Source organism: Microtus pennsylvanicus, chromosome 4 (assembly GCF_037038515.1).
Source record: "Microtus pennsylvanicus isolate mMicPen1 chromosome 4, mMicPen1.hap1, whole genome shotgun sequence".
NCBI lineage: Eukaryota > Metazoa > Chordata > Mammalia > Rodentia > Cricetidae > Microtus > Microtus pennsylvanicus.
This window is the reverse complement of record NC_134582.1, coordinates 68,020,934-68,037,584: the sequence shown is the minus strand read 5'-3', so window position 1 is coordinate 68,037,584 and position 16,651 is coordinate 68,020,934. Positions and strand designations below refer to the sequence as shown.

Genomic DNA, 16,651 nt, shown 5'->3' with positions numbered 1-16,651 from the left:
GCGTCTCATTATGTGTCCCTGCCGGACCTGGACCCCCCAGGGATCTGCTTGCCTCTGCCTCCCAAGTGCCCGGTTAAAGCCATGCTCCACCACGTCCTGCCTGCCCTTTTCTTTCTAAGATGCTCTTAACAGCACCGCAGAGTGGTGCTCTGCCAACGACACCTTTTAGGGAAACTGCTTATACGCAGTCATGTCAATGAAACTGGTACAGGGAAGAATGAAACTTAGAGAAATAAAGGAACTTTCCAAAGATGCCACAGCTATGAAATGATGCCATGGCATATAGTCTTTCTCTTCTGTAGCCTAATGAAGGGACCCTTGTACTGTGGGGGATGGTAGGGTGGTGGGGGGGTGTATGGTGTGTGTGTGTGGGGGGGTGTATGTGTGCAAGGCTGGAGAAAAACACTAGTGTCCTTCCTAAGCACCCTCCATTTTTGTTTGTTTGTTTTAGACTCAGGGTCTCTTGCTGTTCTGGAGCTTGCTAAGTAGGTTAGTTAGTAAGCCCCAGAGATTTACCCATCCACCCTTATCCTCCAGTCCTGGGATTCCAAGCATCTACCATCCTAACCAGCTTTTAAAATATGGCATCCAGGGAGCAAACTCAGGTCCTTGTGCATACCAGGCAAGTAATTTGACGCAGGCTGAGCTATTATTCCAGCTCAGTACCACTATTTTATGCAGCACCAACGGCAATTAAATAGGAATATATAGTCAGCAGAACCAATATCATCCTGCAGCCAGAGGATCTGAGTTACATTTGTGTGCGATTGGGGTAGAGGTGTGGTTCCGTTGTGCCAGGCTCACTGCGCGTACTGGAATCTCTGGGTTGAATTGTCAGCATTGAAGACCATAGTGGCCTTAAAAGTGATCCATGCCGCAGACAGCTAACTGTCCTGTTCATCTGTCCTCAGAACTGTCAGCACAACACCGCTGGGGATCACTGTGAGCACTGCAAGGAAGGTCACTATGGAAACGCCATCCGCGGATCCTGTAGGGTGTGTCCCTGCCCTCATACCAACAGGTACAGTAGCTGATCACAGGTGACAGCAGTTGGCAGTCACACAGAACTGAGAGTGGATGAGGAGAGCACAGCTTAAAGAGAAGTAACTGCCAAGGGCTGTGATAACAGTGTTCCAAAATTGACCGTAGTGGTGGTTGTACAACTTCTTGACTGCATTAAGCCATTGAACTGATATTATTTATGGGTGAATTGTATGGTATATGTATTTGTCCTTTTGGTTATGTGGCTAGCCTTGAATGGTTGAGCCATTTTTTTAACGAACAGACACAAATGCAAGGAAAAATATCTATCATCAAGCAGAAACGTCCCTTTTGTCGTCTTCTTCTTCTTCTTCTTCTTCTTCTTCTTCTTCTTCTTCTTCTTCTTCTTCTTCTTCTTCTTCTTCTTCTTCTTCTTCTTCTTCTTCTTCTTCTTCCTCTCACTCCTTGATTTAACAGACTTTCTGGGCACCCACTATGGGGCTTAGCGTGTACTAGGGAAACTGACATGCAGTAAGGATGGTGGAATCTGATGTCCCAGGGCTACACTGGAGTGGGTTAGGGAAAGGAAGGATCGCAGCTCAGTAAGTACATGCAGAGAGAAATGTGAAGTAGAATATCAGATAGCCATGGGGCTGTGGGACTGACGGTGAGTGGCTGTGGTAGACAGAAGGGCCGAGAAGCCATGGTTGGTTGGTAGGGACATGAGTAATGAGTGGAGAAAGCCGAGGTACATGTTGGTCCCAGAAGGGACAGCCTTGCAGGGTGTGCCCCGCCCCGACACCAACAGGCACAGTAGACACTCACAGACAACAGTCAGAAGGGACAGCCTTGTAGGATGTGCCCCACCCCGACACCAACAGGCACAGTAGACACTCACAGACAACAGTCAGAAGGGACAGCCTTGTAGGATGTGCCCCACCCCGACACCAACAGGTACAGCAGAAGCTCACAGACATCAGTTTGTGATCGGGCAGTTGTCCAGGACTCAGAGTAGGTGTGGAAGGTGCTAAAGAGATATGTTTATGCAGAGGCAGGAGGGGTGGAAGTGACCCAAGGGCCTCCTTATTTGGATGTACGATCTTCCAGTCTCTGAAATGGCGAGCCTCATGAAATAGAAAGACAGGGTTGATTCTGAGGCGGCAGCAGCACAGGGACAGGGTGTGGAACAAGCCTGACCACCTCCCCGAGAGCGGGGCTCAGGACCATTCATGGAGTAAGGAAGACGGGCATTTAGGACATGCAGCATGGCAAGATGAGATGAGGAAGCATTGGCCCGTCATGTATGTGTGTGGTTGAACTTCATAGGGTGCTGGTTTAGGAAACGACAGCTTTGACCACATCTGAAGGCTGGATTTTCTGTCCCTTGCTGTCAGCCATGTAACCACAGGACACTTGCACATGCCCAAGAAGACAGTCAGTGGTTCCAATAGAAGTAGCTTTCAAGTCTTGAAAATTCGTCCGGATCATCCTGAAGACCCATGGGTCAGGGTGTTACCTGCAGCTAAGGTCACAGGAGTCTAACAATGCCACTCCCCTGCAGGGGCTCTATGGGAGTCATTTCCGAGATGGGATTTTCGAGACAGGGCTGCTCTGTAGATGGTGCTGGCATTGAGCTCATGGAGACCCGTCTGTCCCTGCCTCCCAAGTTCTGGGTTTAAAGGCATGCACCACCAGAACCAAGAGGGCTGGAGGTGCAGCTGTGGGTCCAACCAGGACTCAGATTCTACAACATTAAACCTTGAAGACTATAGCCAAGCATCTGGTTTACTCCTTGTTGTGATGGAAGCCTTGGGGAGTCTGAACCCTTGAGCCCAATTGTAGCTGTCCTTCAGGCCTGGTGTGACTGAGAGACCACAGGTAGAGCAGTCACCACTGATTCTCGTGTCCTTTGGACATGGCACATTGTTCTAATCTTGTTCTTTATGATGTGCTCACCATGGGCTCCAAGGAAAACGTGACACAGCAGTTAACTAAGTAAAGCAGTGATGGGCATGAAAAGCGAGAAACTGTGCCTATGCTACACAGGCTCAGAGGTAAGGTCACTGATACCAGCCGAGGTCAGCTGGACTAACCACATCTACCACATCTTCCTTTTCCCCAAGTCACGTGCCTGATAGCTGCTTCCCTGGAGATCCCCAAGTCTGAAATGTCTGCCTTGCTTTCCTAACTATGTGTTTGATTTCTCGTTCGGTTTGCCTTGTCCTGCGGCGTTATTTGTCTAGTGATCTATCACTCCGTGCCTGCCCAGACTAGCACAGACAGAGGCTGACAGGAGAAGAAAACAACAAAATTTCTATCAGTGTGCTCAGGAGATTTTCATTTTGGGTTAAAGCATATATCTATCAGCAAGGCCAGCTCCCAGACTCAGTGGGCCTGGGATGCACACAGACCTTAGGGTTTATCGATACAGCTGTTTGATGTCTCTTCCTCCATCGAAACACCACTGAGAAACTTCATATGATCCCTGAGGAGGCTCAGGAAGCCTCTCCTGTTAGACAGCTTCCTCTGGTTGCATCAGGGTAACGTTCCACAAGCATGGACACTGTGCAAGTCCACATGGCTGTTTCATAGCTTCTCTGTTTGGAAGCAAAAAAGATTTCTCAAGTATATGTCAGTTCAGAGCTAGAAGAGAAGGAAATTTCAGGAGCTGACTAGTGTGAAGCATCAGCAAGGCCACAGGGAAGCTCTGCACCTCTCTGGGCTCCCAAGGCCCCGCCGGCCTCGCAGGTGTGGGCTCTGTGCAAAAGATGCTGGCATAAACAAGGAGACAAGGCGTTAAGAGAATCAGGACTTGCTATTCTCTTTCCTGCCTGGACTCGCACCCCTTCCTTGTTATTCCTGGGGAATCAGTGTTGTAATCATCTCTTCCAGACTGAGTCTGTCTCCAGGGAAGGAATGCATTTTCCAACCCAGAAGGAAAATGCTTGTCTGCCCCCACCCCATCTGTCCAGTGTCAGCGGAAGTCATTCATTATACAGTCTGGCGAGTCTCCAGGAGCAAAACTTTCTCCCCACACAACTTTCTTCACTAGAGATCTTCCTCACAATGGGTTTTAATATTCCCTTCATGGAAGCTGGTCTTTAATGAAAGAAAACAATGAGCCAATGGGATTCTTTCCACTGACGCCTTTTTCCTTTCTTCCATTAAGTTTTGCCACCGGCTGTACTGTTGATGGAGGGAATGTGAGGTGTGCCTGCAAGCCCGGATATACAGGAGCACAGTGTGAGAGGTAGGCTCCTCCCTGCCTGTGTGCTGCTTGCCCCTAGCCCCCTCTTCCCCAAAATCTGCAGGTGAGGTGTGTTAGACAGTTGGTTTGGGGCTGCTATCCCAACGAGGGCTAGGAAGATCTTGGAAAAAATACAAGACTTTTCACTCAACAAATTATTAACATCCTTCTCTCTCTTGCTCATCTTTAGAAGTCTGAGGATGAGCACATGCCACACAAACACACATACACACAGGCTTATATTCTCCCAATGCATGCCACCGTGTGCCCCAGGCCCCATCCTCATTCCTGCATGCCCTTCCCTATCTCTACACATCTCTCCTCCTCCCAGCATACCCCTAGCCTTGGCCAATACCCTACACACTCACCCTTCCCCACATCCTCATGTATTCTTTATATAACTCTCATCTCCCAAGGTCTTTATGCCACTTCCCCTACATTCTTAAATACTGCTTCCCTAAATATCAGTTCATGCTTTCATTCCCATAGACTTGTTCCTACACATACCCACACCCAAGCGTACACATCTCTATATACCCTTGTCCTCACAATATTCTTTTCTGTATATGTAAATAACTTTAATTATAATTCTGTATAACACACAGTCCATAGCCTTACACTCAGGAAAGCCTGTTCGTCTCTCAATTCCTGCTGCCGATCATAACACCGCTCATATTAGATGTGTTTAATAATCCTCATGAAACAAAAAAATACTACTAATAATGAGTGTGGTGGAGGGCATGTGCCCCAGAGATACACTTTAGTTATTCACGGACAGATTGTCTTAAGTCTTAAGTAGCTTCTGTGCACTGGGTGCCGTGTAGGCTGAGTAAGGCAAAAGTTGACCCAGGTTCTAATAGCCTAACATTCCACCTCTCAATATTCCAAAGGGCTGCATTGCATGAAATACGCAAAGTATTTGGTTCCCTCCAGATCTCTATCCAGTATGAAATGTTGATGCTAGGGGCTGTGTGGGACCCTAGTCACACAGCCAACTGAAGAGTCAACCAAGCAGCCTTGGAAAGCAAGGGATGGAAGAGTCAGCTCTGTGGATATGGGATGCTGTGGGGGCCAGAGAAGCAGGGCTTGGAAGGCATTCGAGGTTTTTTGACTTTAAAGTTTGGGGTGCACATCTGGGAGAGACTCTTCTGATTTTAGCCTCTTTGTGGTTCTGTAGAAACAGCAAAGTCAAAATAACAACAGGCTTGATGAGGCATCTGTTTATTTGGCAACTAATTTGAAGAGACATTTTTTAATTAACAATTATTCCCTTAGCATATGCTACACTTGACATCCCAAAACAAGTTATTGTTTCTTAATTAAAAACATCTTTTCACAAGTGCCAGGCTGAGGCACCATTTTTATTTATTAAACATGACTGCACACTGGTGTCATTCATGGCCCTGATGTTAAGTCTGGAGTGACAGATGAGGAGGTCAAGGGTGAGAAGTAGGTGTAGAGGGAGCTGCGGGCAGGCCTGATTTTCTTCCCATCCGGCTCCTGCATGGTTAGCTTTACACCCAAAATAACAACACACAAATTGTATTCTTTTAAACACTGCTTGGCCCATTAGCTCTAGCCTCTTACTGGCTAATTCTTACATCTTTACTAACCCATTTCTAATAATCTGTGTAGCACCATGAGGTGGTGGCTTACCGGGAAAGATTCAGCATGTCTGACCTGGTGGCTGCCTCCATGGCACCTGACCCAGAGAGGAGAGGCATGGCGATTGCCTCACTTCCCTCTTCCTCCCAGCATTCTGTTCTGTCTACTCCACCTATCTAAATCCTGCCCTATCAAAAAGCCAAGGCAGTTTCTTTATTAACCAATGAAAGTAACAAATAGACAGATGACCTTCCTACATCAAGTAGGAGTATCCTATATATAGAGAAGCCTCGTTGAACTTGGGAGGGGCAGCCTGCCTAGGATAAGTGAAGAAAGGCTTCTAGCTCCTCCCATACTCCCTTCTCTCTTCCTCAGCCACACAGAGCCACAGACAGGTGTGTTCTCTGCTCTCTATTCCCATACTAATGTCATCTGGGAAGCAGGAAACATTGCTCCAATCCACTGTGTTTAACTGTGAAAGGAAAACAAGAGGACCACTTATTTCTTGTAACCAGTAACGCTGCTTTGTAAGAATAAGGAAGAAGAATTAAATGCCCCAATTCTTTGTATGACCTCGTAAAGGATATGTTGATCTTTTCTCCAGAAACTTTAGACATAAGTGAGAAGTGAAAATAAAGTATTTTGGAGCGTGCATCTTCCACAGAATAGAAGAACACGGGGCTGGCCAGTGTGAGGCCTCAGTACTAGCACCTTACCACTCTGCTTAGCAGATTTGGACAAACTGCCTCTGCCTTGTTAATAGGGAAGAGTATGTGGGTGTCTGCCTTCCTGTCTACCTTCTGAAATGTGCAATTACCAGTGATACTGATGAAATGAACGTTGCACCCCACCTTATAATCATGGTACATTTGTTGAGTGTCTGCATGTGAAGGCTGGTAGACTCTCATACCATACTTATACCCACTAGTCAAGGTGGGGGGCATTCATTGGTTCACCATCCCTCCAGCCATCACAGACCTACTGGGCTCCTGGTGTGTGCCGGGCAGCTCTGTGAGTCCTAGAGAGACAGCGATGAGCAAACCCTCAATGTTTCCTGAGGGGATCTGATTGGCAGCCCAGGAGCACAGCACAGGTGGTTGGGTGGCAGGGCAGCCAGTTGTTTCTGACCCAGGATCTACATTCTCTGAAGACAACACCAGGGTACCTTCAGGAACATAAGCTGAAACTGGCTGAGTTATTGTTGTTATTATTATTATTACTGACTTAAACCTTGGGAAAGGGTTACTGTATCTCTTCAAGCCTGTTATCTCCATTGTGTTAACATAGTATATGCCAATTTACTGAAAATTCAGGCTTCCTTATATAGGGAAATACTGATAAATCGAAATATTTTCATTGACTTCCAAATATTAGAAATTTAACACATTTTATTTTTCTTACTAACTAAATTTAAGCATCAAGAGCATATGACCTTTAAACTTGGAGGTTTGGGCTTGACAGCTTGCTGTGCTATCTACAGTGACAATGGCCCATGGCCAGAGGTAGCAGCTGTGACTCCTGTTAGTACTGTCACTGTCTTATATACCCCACTGCCGAACTTAGCACAAATATAGATTGCACAGCCTTGAAATCACACATTAGGAAATACAGAAATTCTTCTCCATGGAAAGGATTAAAATTCCTGGGTTTATTTCTCTGAATATGTTGGCCTCAAATAAAACAATATTTATGTGATGTCTTCAGGAGCATAACTCAATAAAACCCAGCCCACCCTGACATCTGTGTTGATCAAACCATGTATTCCTGTCATTCAGCTACTGGGCACTCAGTAGCAGGGCAGGTGGAACGTAAAGGGGTGATCCGTGCCTGCCTCCTACCCTTGGGAGCCTCATTATGGAACAAAATAAACATGAGAAATGTTCATTCTCTCCAGCCTGGGTCACCTTTCCTATTACCCAACTATGGTGTCTCAAATAGGGAAAATACGGTGGATACGTGATAGATATTTGCGTTTTTCTTAGCCTTTCTATGTTTTGTGAAGGTGTGCACCAGGATATTTTGGGAATCCCCAGAAATTTGGAGGTAGCTGCCAACCATGCAATTGTAACAGCAATGGCCAGTTGAGCGCTTGTGACCCCCTAACTGGAGGTAAGTTCCATGCACATCCCTAGTGACCCGAATCTTAAGGCTTCTATGAGACCGTGGTCTAACAAACATGACATAGACCTCCGGCTCACAAGTTTCCCCTCCCTTGACAGTCCTGGGGATGCTTAAGTAGTATTGGCAGCTTCGAGAACAATTACTTCATTAGTTTTTTTTTGTTGTTGTTGTTTTTAAGACATTGTTTTCAAACTCCAATGAGTTGTAGTTCAGATAACTTCAGACACACATTGGTGATTTTACTGAGGTGTTCCTGGGACACTGCACTTAAAAGAACGGCTTTCTTTTAAAGTTCTGTGTATGTGTCTGTCTGAGAGTAAGCACACGAAAATGCCACTGTCAGTGGAGTGGGAGGTTTAGAAGCCGCTTAGAACTGGAATTGCAGTTAGGCCACCTGGTGTAGGTGCTGGGACTTGAACTCAGGTCCTTGGCAAATGTAGCTCTTGACCACTGAGCTCTGTCTCTAGTCCACTCTACAGTTATTTTTATATCAGCTGTTTTTCTGTAAACCTGACGAAACTCAAGTGTTCCTTCTCTCTTATCTATACATGTTCTGGCATGTGTCAAGTCAGAGGTGTGGATGTTATACACCGTGTGAGACAATTTGTCACAACTTGTATGGATTCATTCAAAAAAGCTTGGAACAAAACAGAAAAATGTTCACTTCTTTCATAGAAAAGCTGAAAAAGTGTCTTAGAAAAGTAGCATAGACACACTTAGGTGAACTCTCCCATCTTACAGTCGTGGGCAAGCGGACCTAAGCCAGGAAGGTGCAGATTGTAGCCAATAAAGCAGCTGTCCCCAAGCAATACTGAACAAATGGGTTAACACCAATCTAGAACAGTTGCTTAAGAGATTGGAGCAGGCACTCAGAGGTTCAAGTCTGGCCTGGGCAACTTAGTGAGATCCTCTTTGTAAAAAGTAGCAAGGGACTCAAATGGCTCAGTGGTTAAAGGTACTTGCTGCTCCACCAAAGGACTTGGGTTCAGTTCCTATGCTGCGCTTAAGGAAGCTCACACCTGCGACGCCCTCTTCTGGCCTTCACAGGGATCTGCATTATGAGGCATGTGTGCACACACACAAATTAAATAAAAACAAATCCTTACAAACAGAAGTGACTGCAGTAGCAAAAGGTCTGAAGATGTGCTCTGTGGGAGCGTGTTTGTCTGGTCCCCAGCTGAACCTCTACCAAGAGGGAAAAGGGAAAGTGAGATATGCCATGCCCGAGAAATGCCCCTCCTAGAAAAGAGACGGTAATAGCTGGTGAAGGAGACCACTGGAAATTCATGCTCATGGCGATGGCATGGTGGAAGTGGCGAGCAGGGGCCAGTGATGAAACTAAAACCTTCCTTAGTGGGCTTTCTGAGTCCAAGCTAAAAGGCAGATGAACAAGTTAAATAAAAATGTCCTTTTTTCACCCTATTTTAGATTGTGTCGGCCAGGAGCCCAAAGATAGCAGCCCTGCAGAAGAATGCGATGGTGAGAAAAGGGGACCCCCTCCCTTCACGATGTGTGTGTTGTATGGGACAGGCACTTTCTAGAATAGGAAGACAAAGATACGAGGACAGGGAAGGACGGCGTTGGCTCCACTCCTGCCCCCGCGACTCGCTGCTGTCTTCCACCTTAGGCCGCCTTACCTCCCAAGGCTCCGTTTTTCCTATAGAATGGACACAGGATGCCCAACCCCAACAACTTCTGGGGACGTTCTGAGGATGTCACATCACTTAACATAGCATCCAATCATCTGTGTGCCGTGGCACATGTCTGTTATATCATCAGTTAAGGTGCTGAGGCATGAGGATCACTAATTTGAGGTAGCTTGGGCTACTTAGTGAGACCCATTCTCAGAGACAATCAACAAAAATAGTTACCAGCAGATACTCCATAAACAGTCACTAGTAGACACCCCATAGACGAAAGTCACCAGCAGACACGCCATAAGCACAAAAGGGCAGTCACTATTATTTTCCCCCACACAAGCAACAAGCTGCTCAGAGTCACCATGTCTAGTAAGAAGAAAATGCTCTCGGGCATCCGGTTCATACTCCGCCAGAGCGCACATCCCTCCCAAGCCAGCTAGAGCTGAGACTCTGCCTGTGATAATCGGTGTCTGAGGGGACAGGCTACAGAGCCCTGGTGTCCTCGGTGCCTTTTCTGAGCTCCAGCCTACATTCGGCTTTCCCTGTGGCCCTGCAGATTGTGATAGCTGTGTGATGACGCTCTTGAATGACTTGGCCACCATGGGTGAGGAGCTCCGCCTAGTGAAGTCAAAGCTGCAGGGCCTGAGTGTGAGCGCCGGCGCCCTAGAACAGATCCGGCACATGGAGATGCAGGCCAAGGACCTGAGGGTGAGCCTTCCGTGGGGATCCAGATGGGTTGCTTGTGAGTGTGCTCTGACTTGCTCTCTCTTGGGGAATCAGTCCTCATGAACCCCTTTACGCTCCATGCTGGAATGCTGACTGGCTTGATCTTGTACAGGTCTTGTACAGGCAGCCATGTCTGCGGCGAGGTCATGAGCGTGATGGCTCCGGCATGACCTGAAGACTGTTTCAGCCTGATCTTTCCTAGCTCTGGCTCTTATAGAATTTCCACTCTTCCACAATGGTCCCCGAGACTTAGGAGGAAGGGAGTGTCAGCTGACACTTCTTCTCTGTACTGGGACCAGTTCTGAGTTTCTGTGTTACCCACCAGCCATTGCACAAAGAAACTTCCCTGATGAGCTGAGAGCTGCACTAACTGAGAGATACAAATTTTGCTCAGGTCATGGAGAAATCAAGTCGTTACTGACCAGGAAGTTTCCTCCTTATTGAAGGCTACTGTGGAGAAAGTCATCAGCAATCTTAGCCAGCTCTGAATCCTATAAACTACAGTAATGACCAGCATGGCAATATATGTCCGGGGTGCAATAGTGGCACAAATGTCATGCGGGTGACCAGCTAGGAGGAAGCATGTAGCTGGTATGGGAAATGCAGTGAAGATTGGGGATTTCAAGGGTGCTACTACTGTTAGCCCTCGAGAGTGCTACGATTATTCTGCTAAATGGGCATAATATCAAAAAACCGATTTCTGCTCTTACACATATATTTTGTTTCTTCTTTCTACATTCTGTGGAATGATTTGATCTTCCTTTTCTAATTTCTTATCATCAAAGCTTGTTTTACTGATTTAAAACTTTCTTGTTACTAATGTAATAGTTTAGTACTGTGAAGAAATGCTTCTCTTAAATACTATGTATGGTCTGGTCTTAGAATCAGGGAACAGGGTTTCATGGTGGGGGACTGTGATAACTATGAGATCACTAGAGATGATAAAGGAAGTGTGGGGGAAGGAGACAACTCCCAATCACTGGTTGAGTCTGCAAATGTTTAACAGACGCATTAACCAGAAATGCAGCAGATAAGAGACGAGGGCACCTTAGAGAAATGAAAGTAGTAGGACATCTGAACCTTCTTAACGAATAGTATCCATTAGGAGAACCAAGATGAGGCGAGCATCTCATGGAAGGAGTAGAGATGAAAACACCCAACTGACAATCGTGGATATGAAAAAATACATTTATTGAACTACAAGAATTGATTAAGTAAAACCAAGACTAGACACAGTGAACGGAGCTTTGGGTGAAGTTTAATGAGTGCTTTTGGAATGAGAGCTGAAGCCAGTGGCTCCATATGAAAATAATTCTCGAAGAATGGTTCCTTTTCATCGCTCGGGGAATTTAACTCCATGGTTTATAGGTTTAATATAGAGAAAGAAAAAAATCCCTTCTGTTGTGAGAGAAAAGGAAGCCCCATGAGTTAGTTGTTTTGGTTACTTAGTGCTTTGCACAGAAGCTGTATGCCAGGCTCTGTTCTTAGTGTCTCACTCACATCTCACAAGGTCTCTTGGAGAAAAAGCATCTTCGTTTAACCGACACATAGAAACTAAGCAAGGACAACAGCATGTTCACACGGCTGGAATTCAAATCAAGACCAAGGTCAAAAAGACCATGGTTTGCTCCCCATCTTCACTCATGGCCGCTCAGTGTGCTCCCATGCTTTGCTCCCCACCTTCATTCATGGCCGCTCAGTGTGCTCCCATGGTTTGCTCCCCATCTTCACTCATGGCCACTCAGTGTGCTCCCATGGTTTGCTCCCCACTTTCTCCCATGGCTCTCAGTGTGCTCCCATGGTTTGCTCCCCACCTTCATTCATGGCCGCTCAGTGTGCTCCCATGGTTTGCTCCCCACCTTCATTCATGGCCGCTCAGTGTGCTCCCATGCTTTGCTCCCCACTTTCTCCCATGGCTCTCAGTGTGCTCCCATGCTTTGCTCCCCACTTTCTCTCATGGCTCTCAGTGTGCTCCCATGCTTTGCTCCCCACCTTCACTCATGGCTCTCAGTGTGCTCCCATGCTTTGCTCCCCACCTTCATTCATGGCTCTCTCAGTGTGCTCCCATGCTTTGCTCCCCACCTTCACTCATGGCTCTCAGTGTGCTCCCATGCTTTGCACCCCACCTTCACACATCGCCGCTCAGTGGTCCTTAGCTTTCTCACTGTAAGTTACAGTGATCTGTCTTATTCCTCTGTCACACAAACTCCATAACAGCTCAATAAAAATGAACTAACATCTTTGCATGCTCTTGAGTGTGTGTGTGTGTGTGTGTGTGTGTGTGTGTGTGTGTGTGTGTGTGTAGAATATCCTGTAGTTTAGAATATCCTCATAGTGTCAGGATCACCTGCTAATCTGCACACCTAAGGTTTTCCTTACTCCACATTGTCTCTGATGTACAAATGAAGGCAATAGAATTATTTTACTTACTCTCCCTCTCAAGGCATTACACCCTTCCTCCAAAAATTAAAAGTAATCCCTATCCCAAATATGTGTGCAATGTCACCTTTTCAATAATAATATAATAATAAAATGAGTAGGGATCTGGATTGTGACCCAGTGCAGCAGTCAGTTGTGCTGAGTCAGGCACGTCATCCAATTTTCTTAAGACTCCAATGACCTCATTTGAATTTGAGGATATCCGTATATTCACTCAGAATTCCCCTCCAGTTATACAAGGGTTTGGATATAAGGGTTCTTTCAGGACAGATAGCTATAAGGGGCCGCTTTTATAAAGCAAGGTCATTTATTCAAGTAAAAAAAAAATCTCTTGTCTTTTGGATTGCTGTAGTTTGGGTCTTTAATGCCACAATACCCCCCACCACACACACACACACACACACACACACACACACACACACAATGCCTCGGCTCTGAAGGGGTATTCCAAATGTAAGAGATGGTGGTAGGTTTCTAGAATTGGGTACATGCTTTCAAGGGGGCTTTGTTGGCCCCCAGTGCCTCCTTTTTCTCAGTTTCATTCAAGGGAATGAAAAGCTCTCAATGTGCTTCAACCGTGAAGTGCTGCCTCCCAGGGCCCAAACCAACGGGGCGAAAACCTCTAAAACTGAGCCAAATGCAACTTTTTCTTCGTCTGTTGATGATCTTTTATTTATAATAACTTGCTAAATGGATTGTAATGGTGGAGAGAGGGCCAACACATTAACTTTGTTTCATAACCTTATTGTAATTTACAACAGAAAGTAGATTCATCTTGTAAGTTATTTCAAAACGTCCCAGCCCCCACCCCGCCCCAATAGAGCCAGCACTGACTGTGTTGAAGAAACCTGAGCCCACTGGGCAGTGTCTGCTCCGGATTGGAGTCTAGCTTTGTGTCTTTTTCCAGAGCCAGCTGCTTGACTTCCGCTCCGCCATCTCAAGTCATGGGTCCAAAATGGACGGCCTGGAAAAAGAACTGAGCAATCTGAACAGTGAATTCGAAACTTTGCAAAAAAAGGTGGTGTACTGAGCCAATTACCTTAACTTTTCCTCCTTGGGGTGTTTTCAGTTTCATGTCCCTGTACTCTAACTCACTCATAATGAGTTGTTTTCCATGTAGGCACAAGTCAATTCCAGAAAAGCACAAACATTATACAACAACCTTGATCAGACGATCCAAAGCGCCAAAGAATTGGACACGAAGATTAAAAACGTCATCCAGAATGTGCACAGTAAGAAGTATACCTTTGCTGTATACCGAATATTTTTATTTTTGAGAGCTCAGAATTATGAAAGAAAGATCCCACAGTGATACTTAAAGGTGAACAGGACTCTCCGCAAACCTTCTAGAACCCCCAGTTTAATAAGCTACTTGGTGTTTTCCAGTTCTCCTAAAGCAGATCGCTAGGCCAGGCGGAGAAGGAATGGACGTGCCCGCGGGTGACTGGTCCAGGCAGATGGCAGAAGCCCAACGCATGATGCGGGAGCTTCGGGGCCGAGACTTCAGAAAACACCTCAGAGAAGCAGAGGCCGAGAAAACAGAAGCCCAGCGCTGTAAGGCCAGCCCCGATTCCTCCGTCTCCTCCAATCAACCCGAAATGCAGTTTTCTAAGCGCAGTCTTGAGCTCTGGGCGGCAGGAGGAAGGTCTCAGTTCAGCAAACCTTGCTGCCAGCGGTCACAGTGGGAATGGGGCAGAATCTTTTCTCCAAGTGTCTGAGAGGCACAACACCCTACCACAGTGCAAATGACCTCAAAAATGGTTCTAAAATGCAAATATTTGTGTCTTGCCCTCCCCCACTTTTTTCTCTTTGCGGCAAAGTCTCACTCTTAGCTCAGGCTGTTAGCTCAGCTCCACAAGTGATGGGATTACTGGCATGAGTCACCAAGCATAGCTTCATGAAACCATTTTTAAGAATTATTATTTTACCACTGCTGAGTTTTTTATCACAAGTTTACATTGGCATTATTATTATAAAACAAAGCCCCAAGCCAAATATCCAAGAATTTGATTAGGTATATGTAAAGGTTTTAAGTAGAGAAAATGCCTCACTGGGTCAAAATAACCAAATTAATTTAGCACGTATCTTTCAGAATGGATATGTATTCTCTGATAAAATGTTGTATCTAGGGCACACATACAGCTTGTAGTTGACATGTAGCATTTGTGCTAATCAGCATTAGTATCTGCTTTTAGCAGTGGAAGAATCATGGCTTTCTATTCTGTTCAAGTCCCACATCTAAGGCCATTCATCCACGAGTCTGTCTTCTCAGCAGCAGCTGATGTTCTCAGAACAGCTACTGTTCTCATGTGCTTGTCATAGCAACCACACAAGGCAGTGCGTGGGTGCACATGATAGGTCTACACAAGTCCTGCTTTGCCTTCCTGTTCCCTCCAAGGCTGTGGGAACCATGGAACGAGCAGGAGCTGGCTCTTTTCCCGTAGTTCTGGCACCGAGCTTCAATAAACTCATCTCTCAGGTGAAATCATAAATTCTGTGTTGCAGTGCTGAACCGGGTCAGGGCCTGGCTGGAAACCCACCAGGTGGAAAACAACGGACTGCTGAAGAACATTCGGGATTCCTTAAGTGATTATGAAGCCAAACTTCAGGAGCTGCGCACTGTCCTCCAGGACTCAGCTGCCCAGGCAAAGCGGGCCACTGGCCTCAACCGTGAAAATGAGGGGGCTCTGGGAGCCATCCAGGTGAGCCACAGGCAGAAGAGGGAACAGGGAGGTAGGAGTGCGCACCTCAGATCCTGATCAAACAGGACTGAGGCATTAAATGGAAGACTAGTCATTTCGCTTCCCTGCTACCAGAGGATTCTGAGTCCGCTGACAGAGAGAGCCTGCCCGCAGCTGGAGAACGTCAGAGGAATGACATTGCTGATTGGATGAGAGATTCATCATGTCACATCCAATGTGTTTCCATTAACATTGTGTTAGATATTATAATAATCATCAACACAGGCAACTGAAACATTTATCTACCTGTGTATAAAAAAGAGGCAGAAATATATTTAGGTCACATGCCATTATAATGGCAGAATTTAGAGATTAAGGTTTCAGCACACACAAATACATACGAGAGAGATGCATACAGACAGACACACACATGCACAGCGACACACAGTCACTCACACACAGTCACACATCCACACACGATAGACTGATCAATGATAGATAGATAGATAGATAGATAGATAGATAGATAGATAGATTGATAGATAGATAGATAGATAGATGATAGATAGATGATAGATAGATAGATAGATAGATAGATAGATAGATGATAGATAGATAGATGATAGATAGATAGATAGATAGATAGATAGGTAGATAGGTAGATGATGGATAGATAGATAGATAGATAGATAGATAGATAGATAGGTAGATAGGTAGATAGGTAGATGATGGATAGATAGATAGATAGATAGATAGATAGATAGATAGATGATAGATAGATAGATAGATAGATAGATAGATGATAGATAGATAGATAGATAGATAGATGATAGATAGATAGATAGATAGATAGATAGATAGATAGATAGATAGATAGATAGACAGACAGATGGGTGGACGGCAGGATGGCAGGCAGGCAGGCAGAGACTTTCTTTTTGGTCGCATTTGGAATCAGCCCTGGGGTCCCATGTCAGGCAATTGTTTTAACATCAAGTCAACACCTCAGTTCTATAGTTTATATTTTTAATGATGAATATCCTACATCAAGACAACAGCAAAATAAGAAACAAAACAAAACAAAACAAACATGAAGGATTGTGAAATGACAGACCAGAGTTGAATAATGTGGATTGGCACACAAAGAGGAGAAAGACAGCCAGTATTGCCTTATGGGTGGCACGCTCAGTGCAGTGCAGTCCTGGATAGCAGTG

At 45.7% G+C, this 16,651-nt stretch overlaps 1 protein-coding gene across 3 annotated transcripts in view; it reads left to right on the top strand.

Moving 5' to 3' along the window:
• The window catches only part of Lama3 (laminin subunit alpha 3), a 224,241-nt gene that overhangs the window by 156,325 nt on the left and 51,265 nt on the right, over positions 1-16,651 (top strand). For all 3 annotated transcript variants that reach the window (XM_075969274.1, XM_075969275.1, XM_075969276.1), the window contains 9 exons: positions 912-1,021; positions 4,151-4,231; positions 7,836-7,942; positions 9,383-9,433; positions 10,151-10,302; positions 13,667-13,777; positions 13,880-13,991; positions 14,146-14,313; positions 15,265-15,461. In XM_075969274.1, coding sequence (XP_075825389.1) covers positions 912-1,021; positions 4,151-4,231; positions 7,836-7,942; positions 9,383-9,433; positions 10,151-10,302; positions 13,667-13,777; positions 13,880-13,991; positions 14,146-14,313; positions 15,265-15,461 — 1,089 coding nt within the window. The remainder of the gene's footprint in view (positions 1-911; positions 1,022-4,150; positions 4,232-7,835; positions 7,943-9,382; positions 9,434-10,150; positions 10,303-13,666; positions 13,778-13,879; positions 13,992-14,145; positions 14,314-15,264; positions 15,462-16,651) is intronic.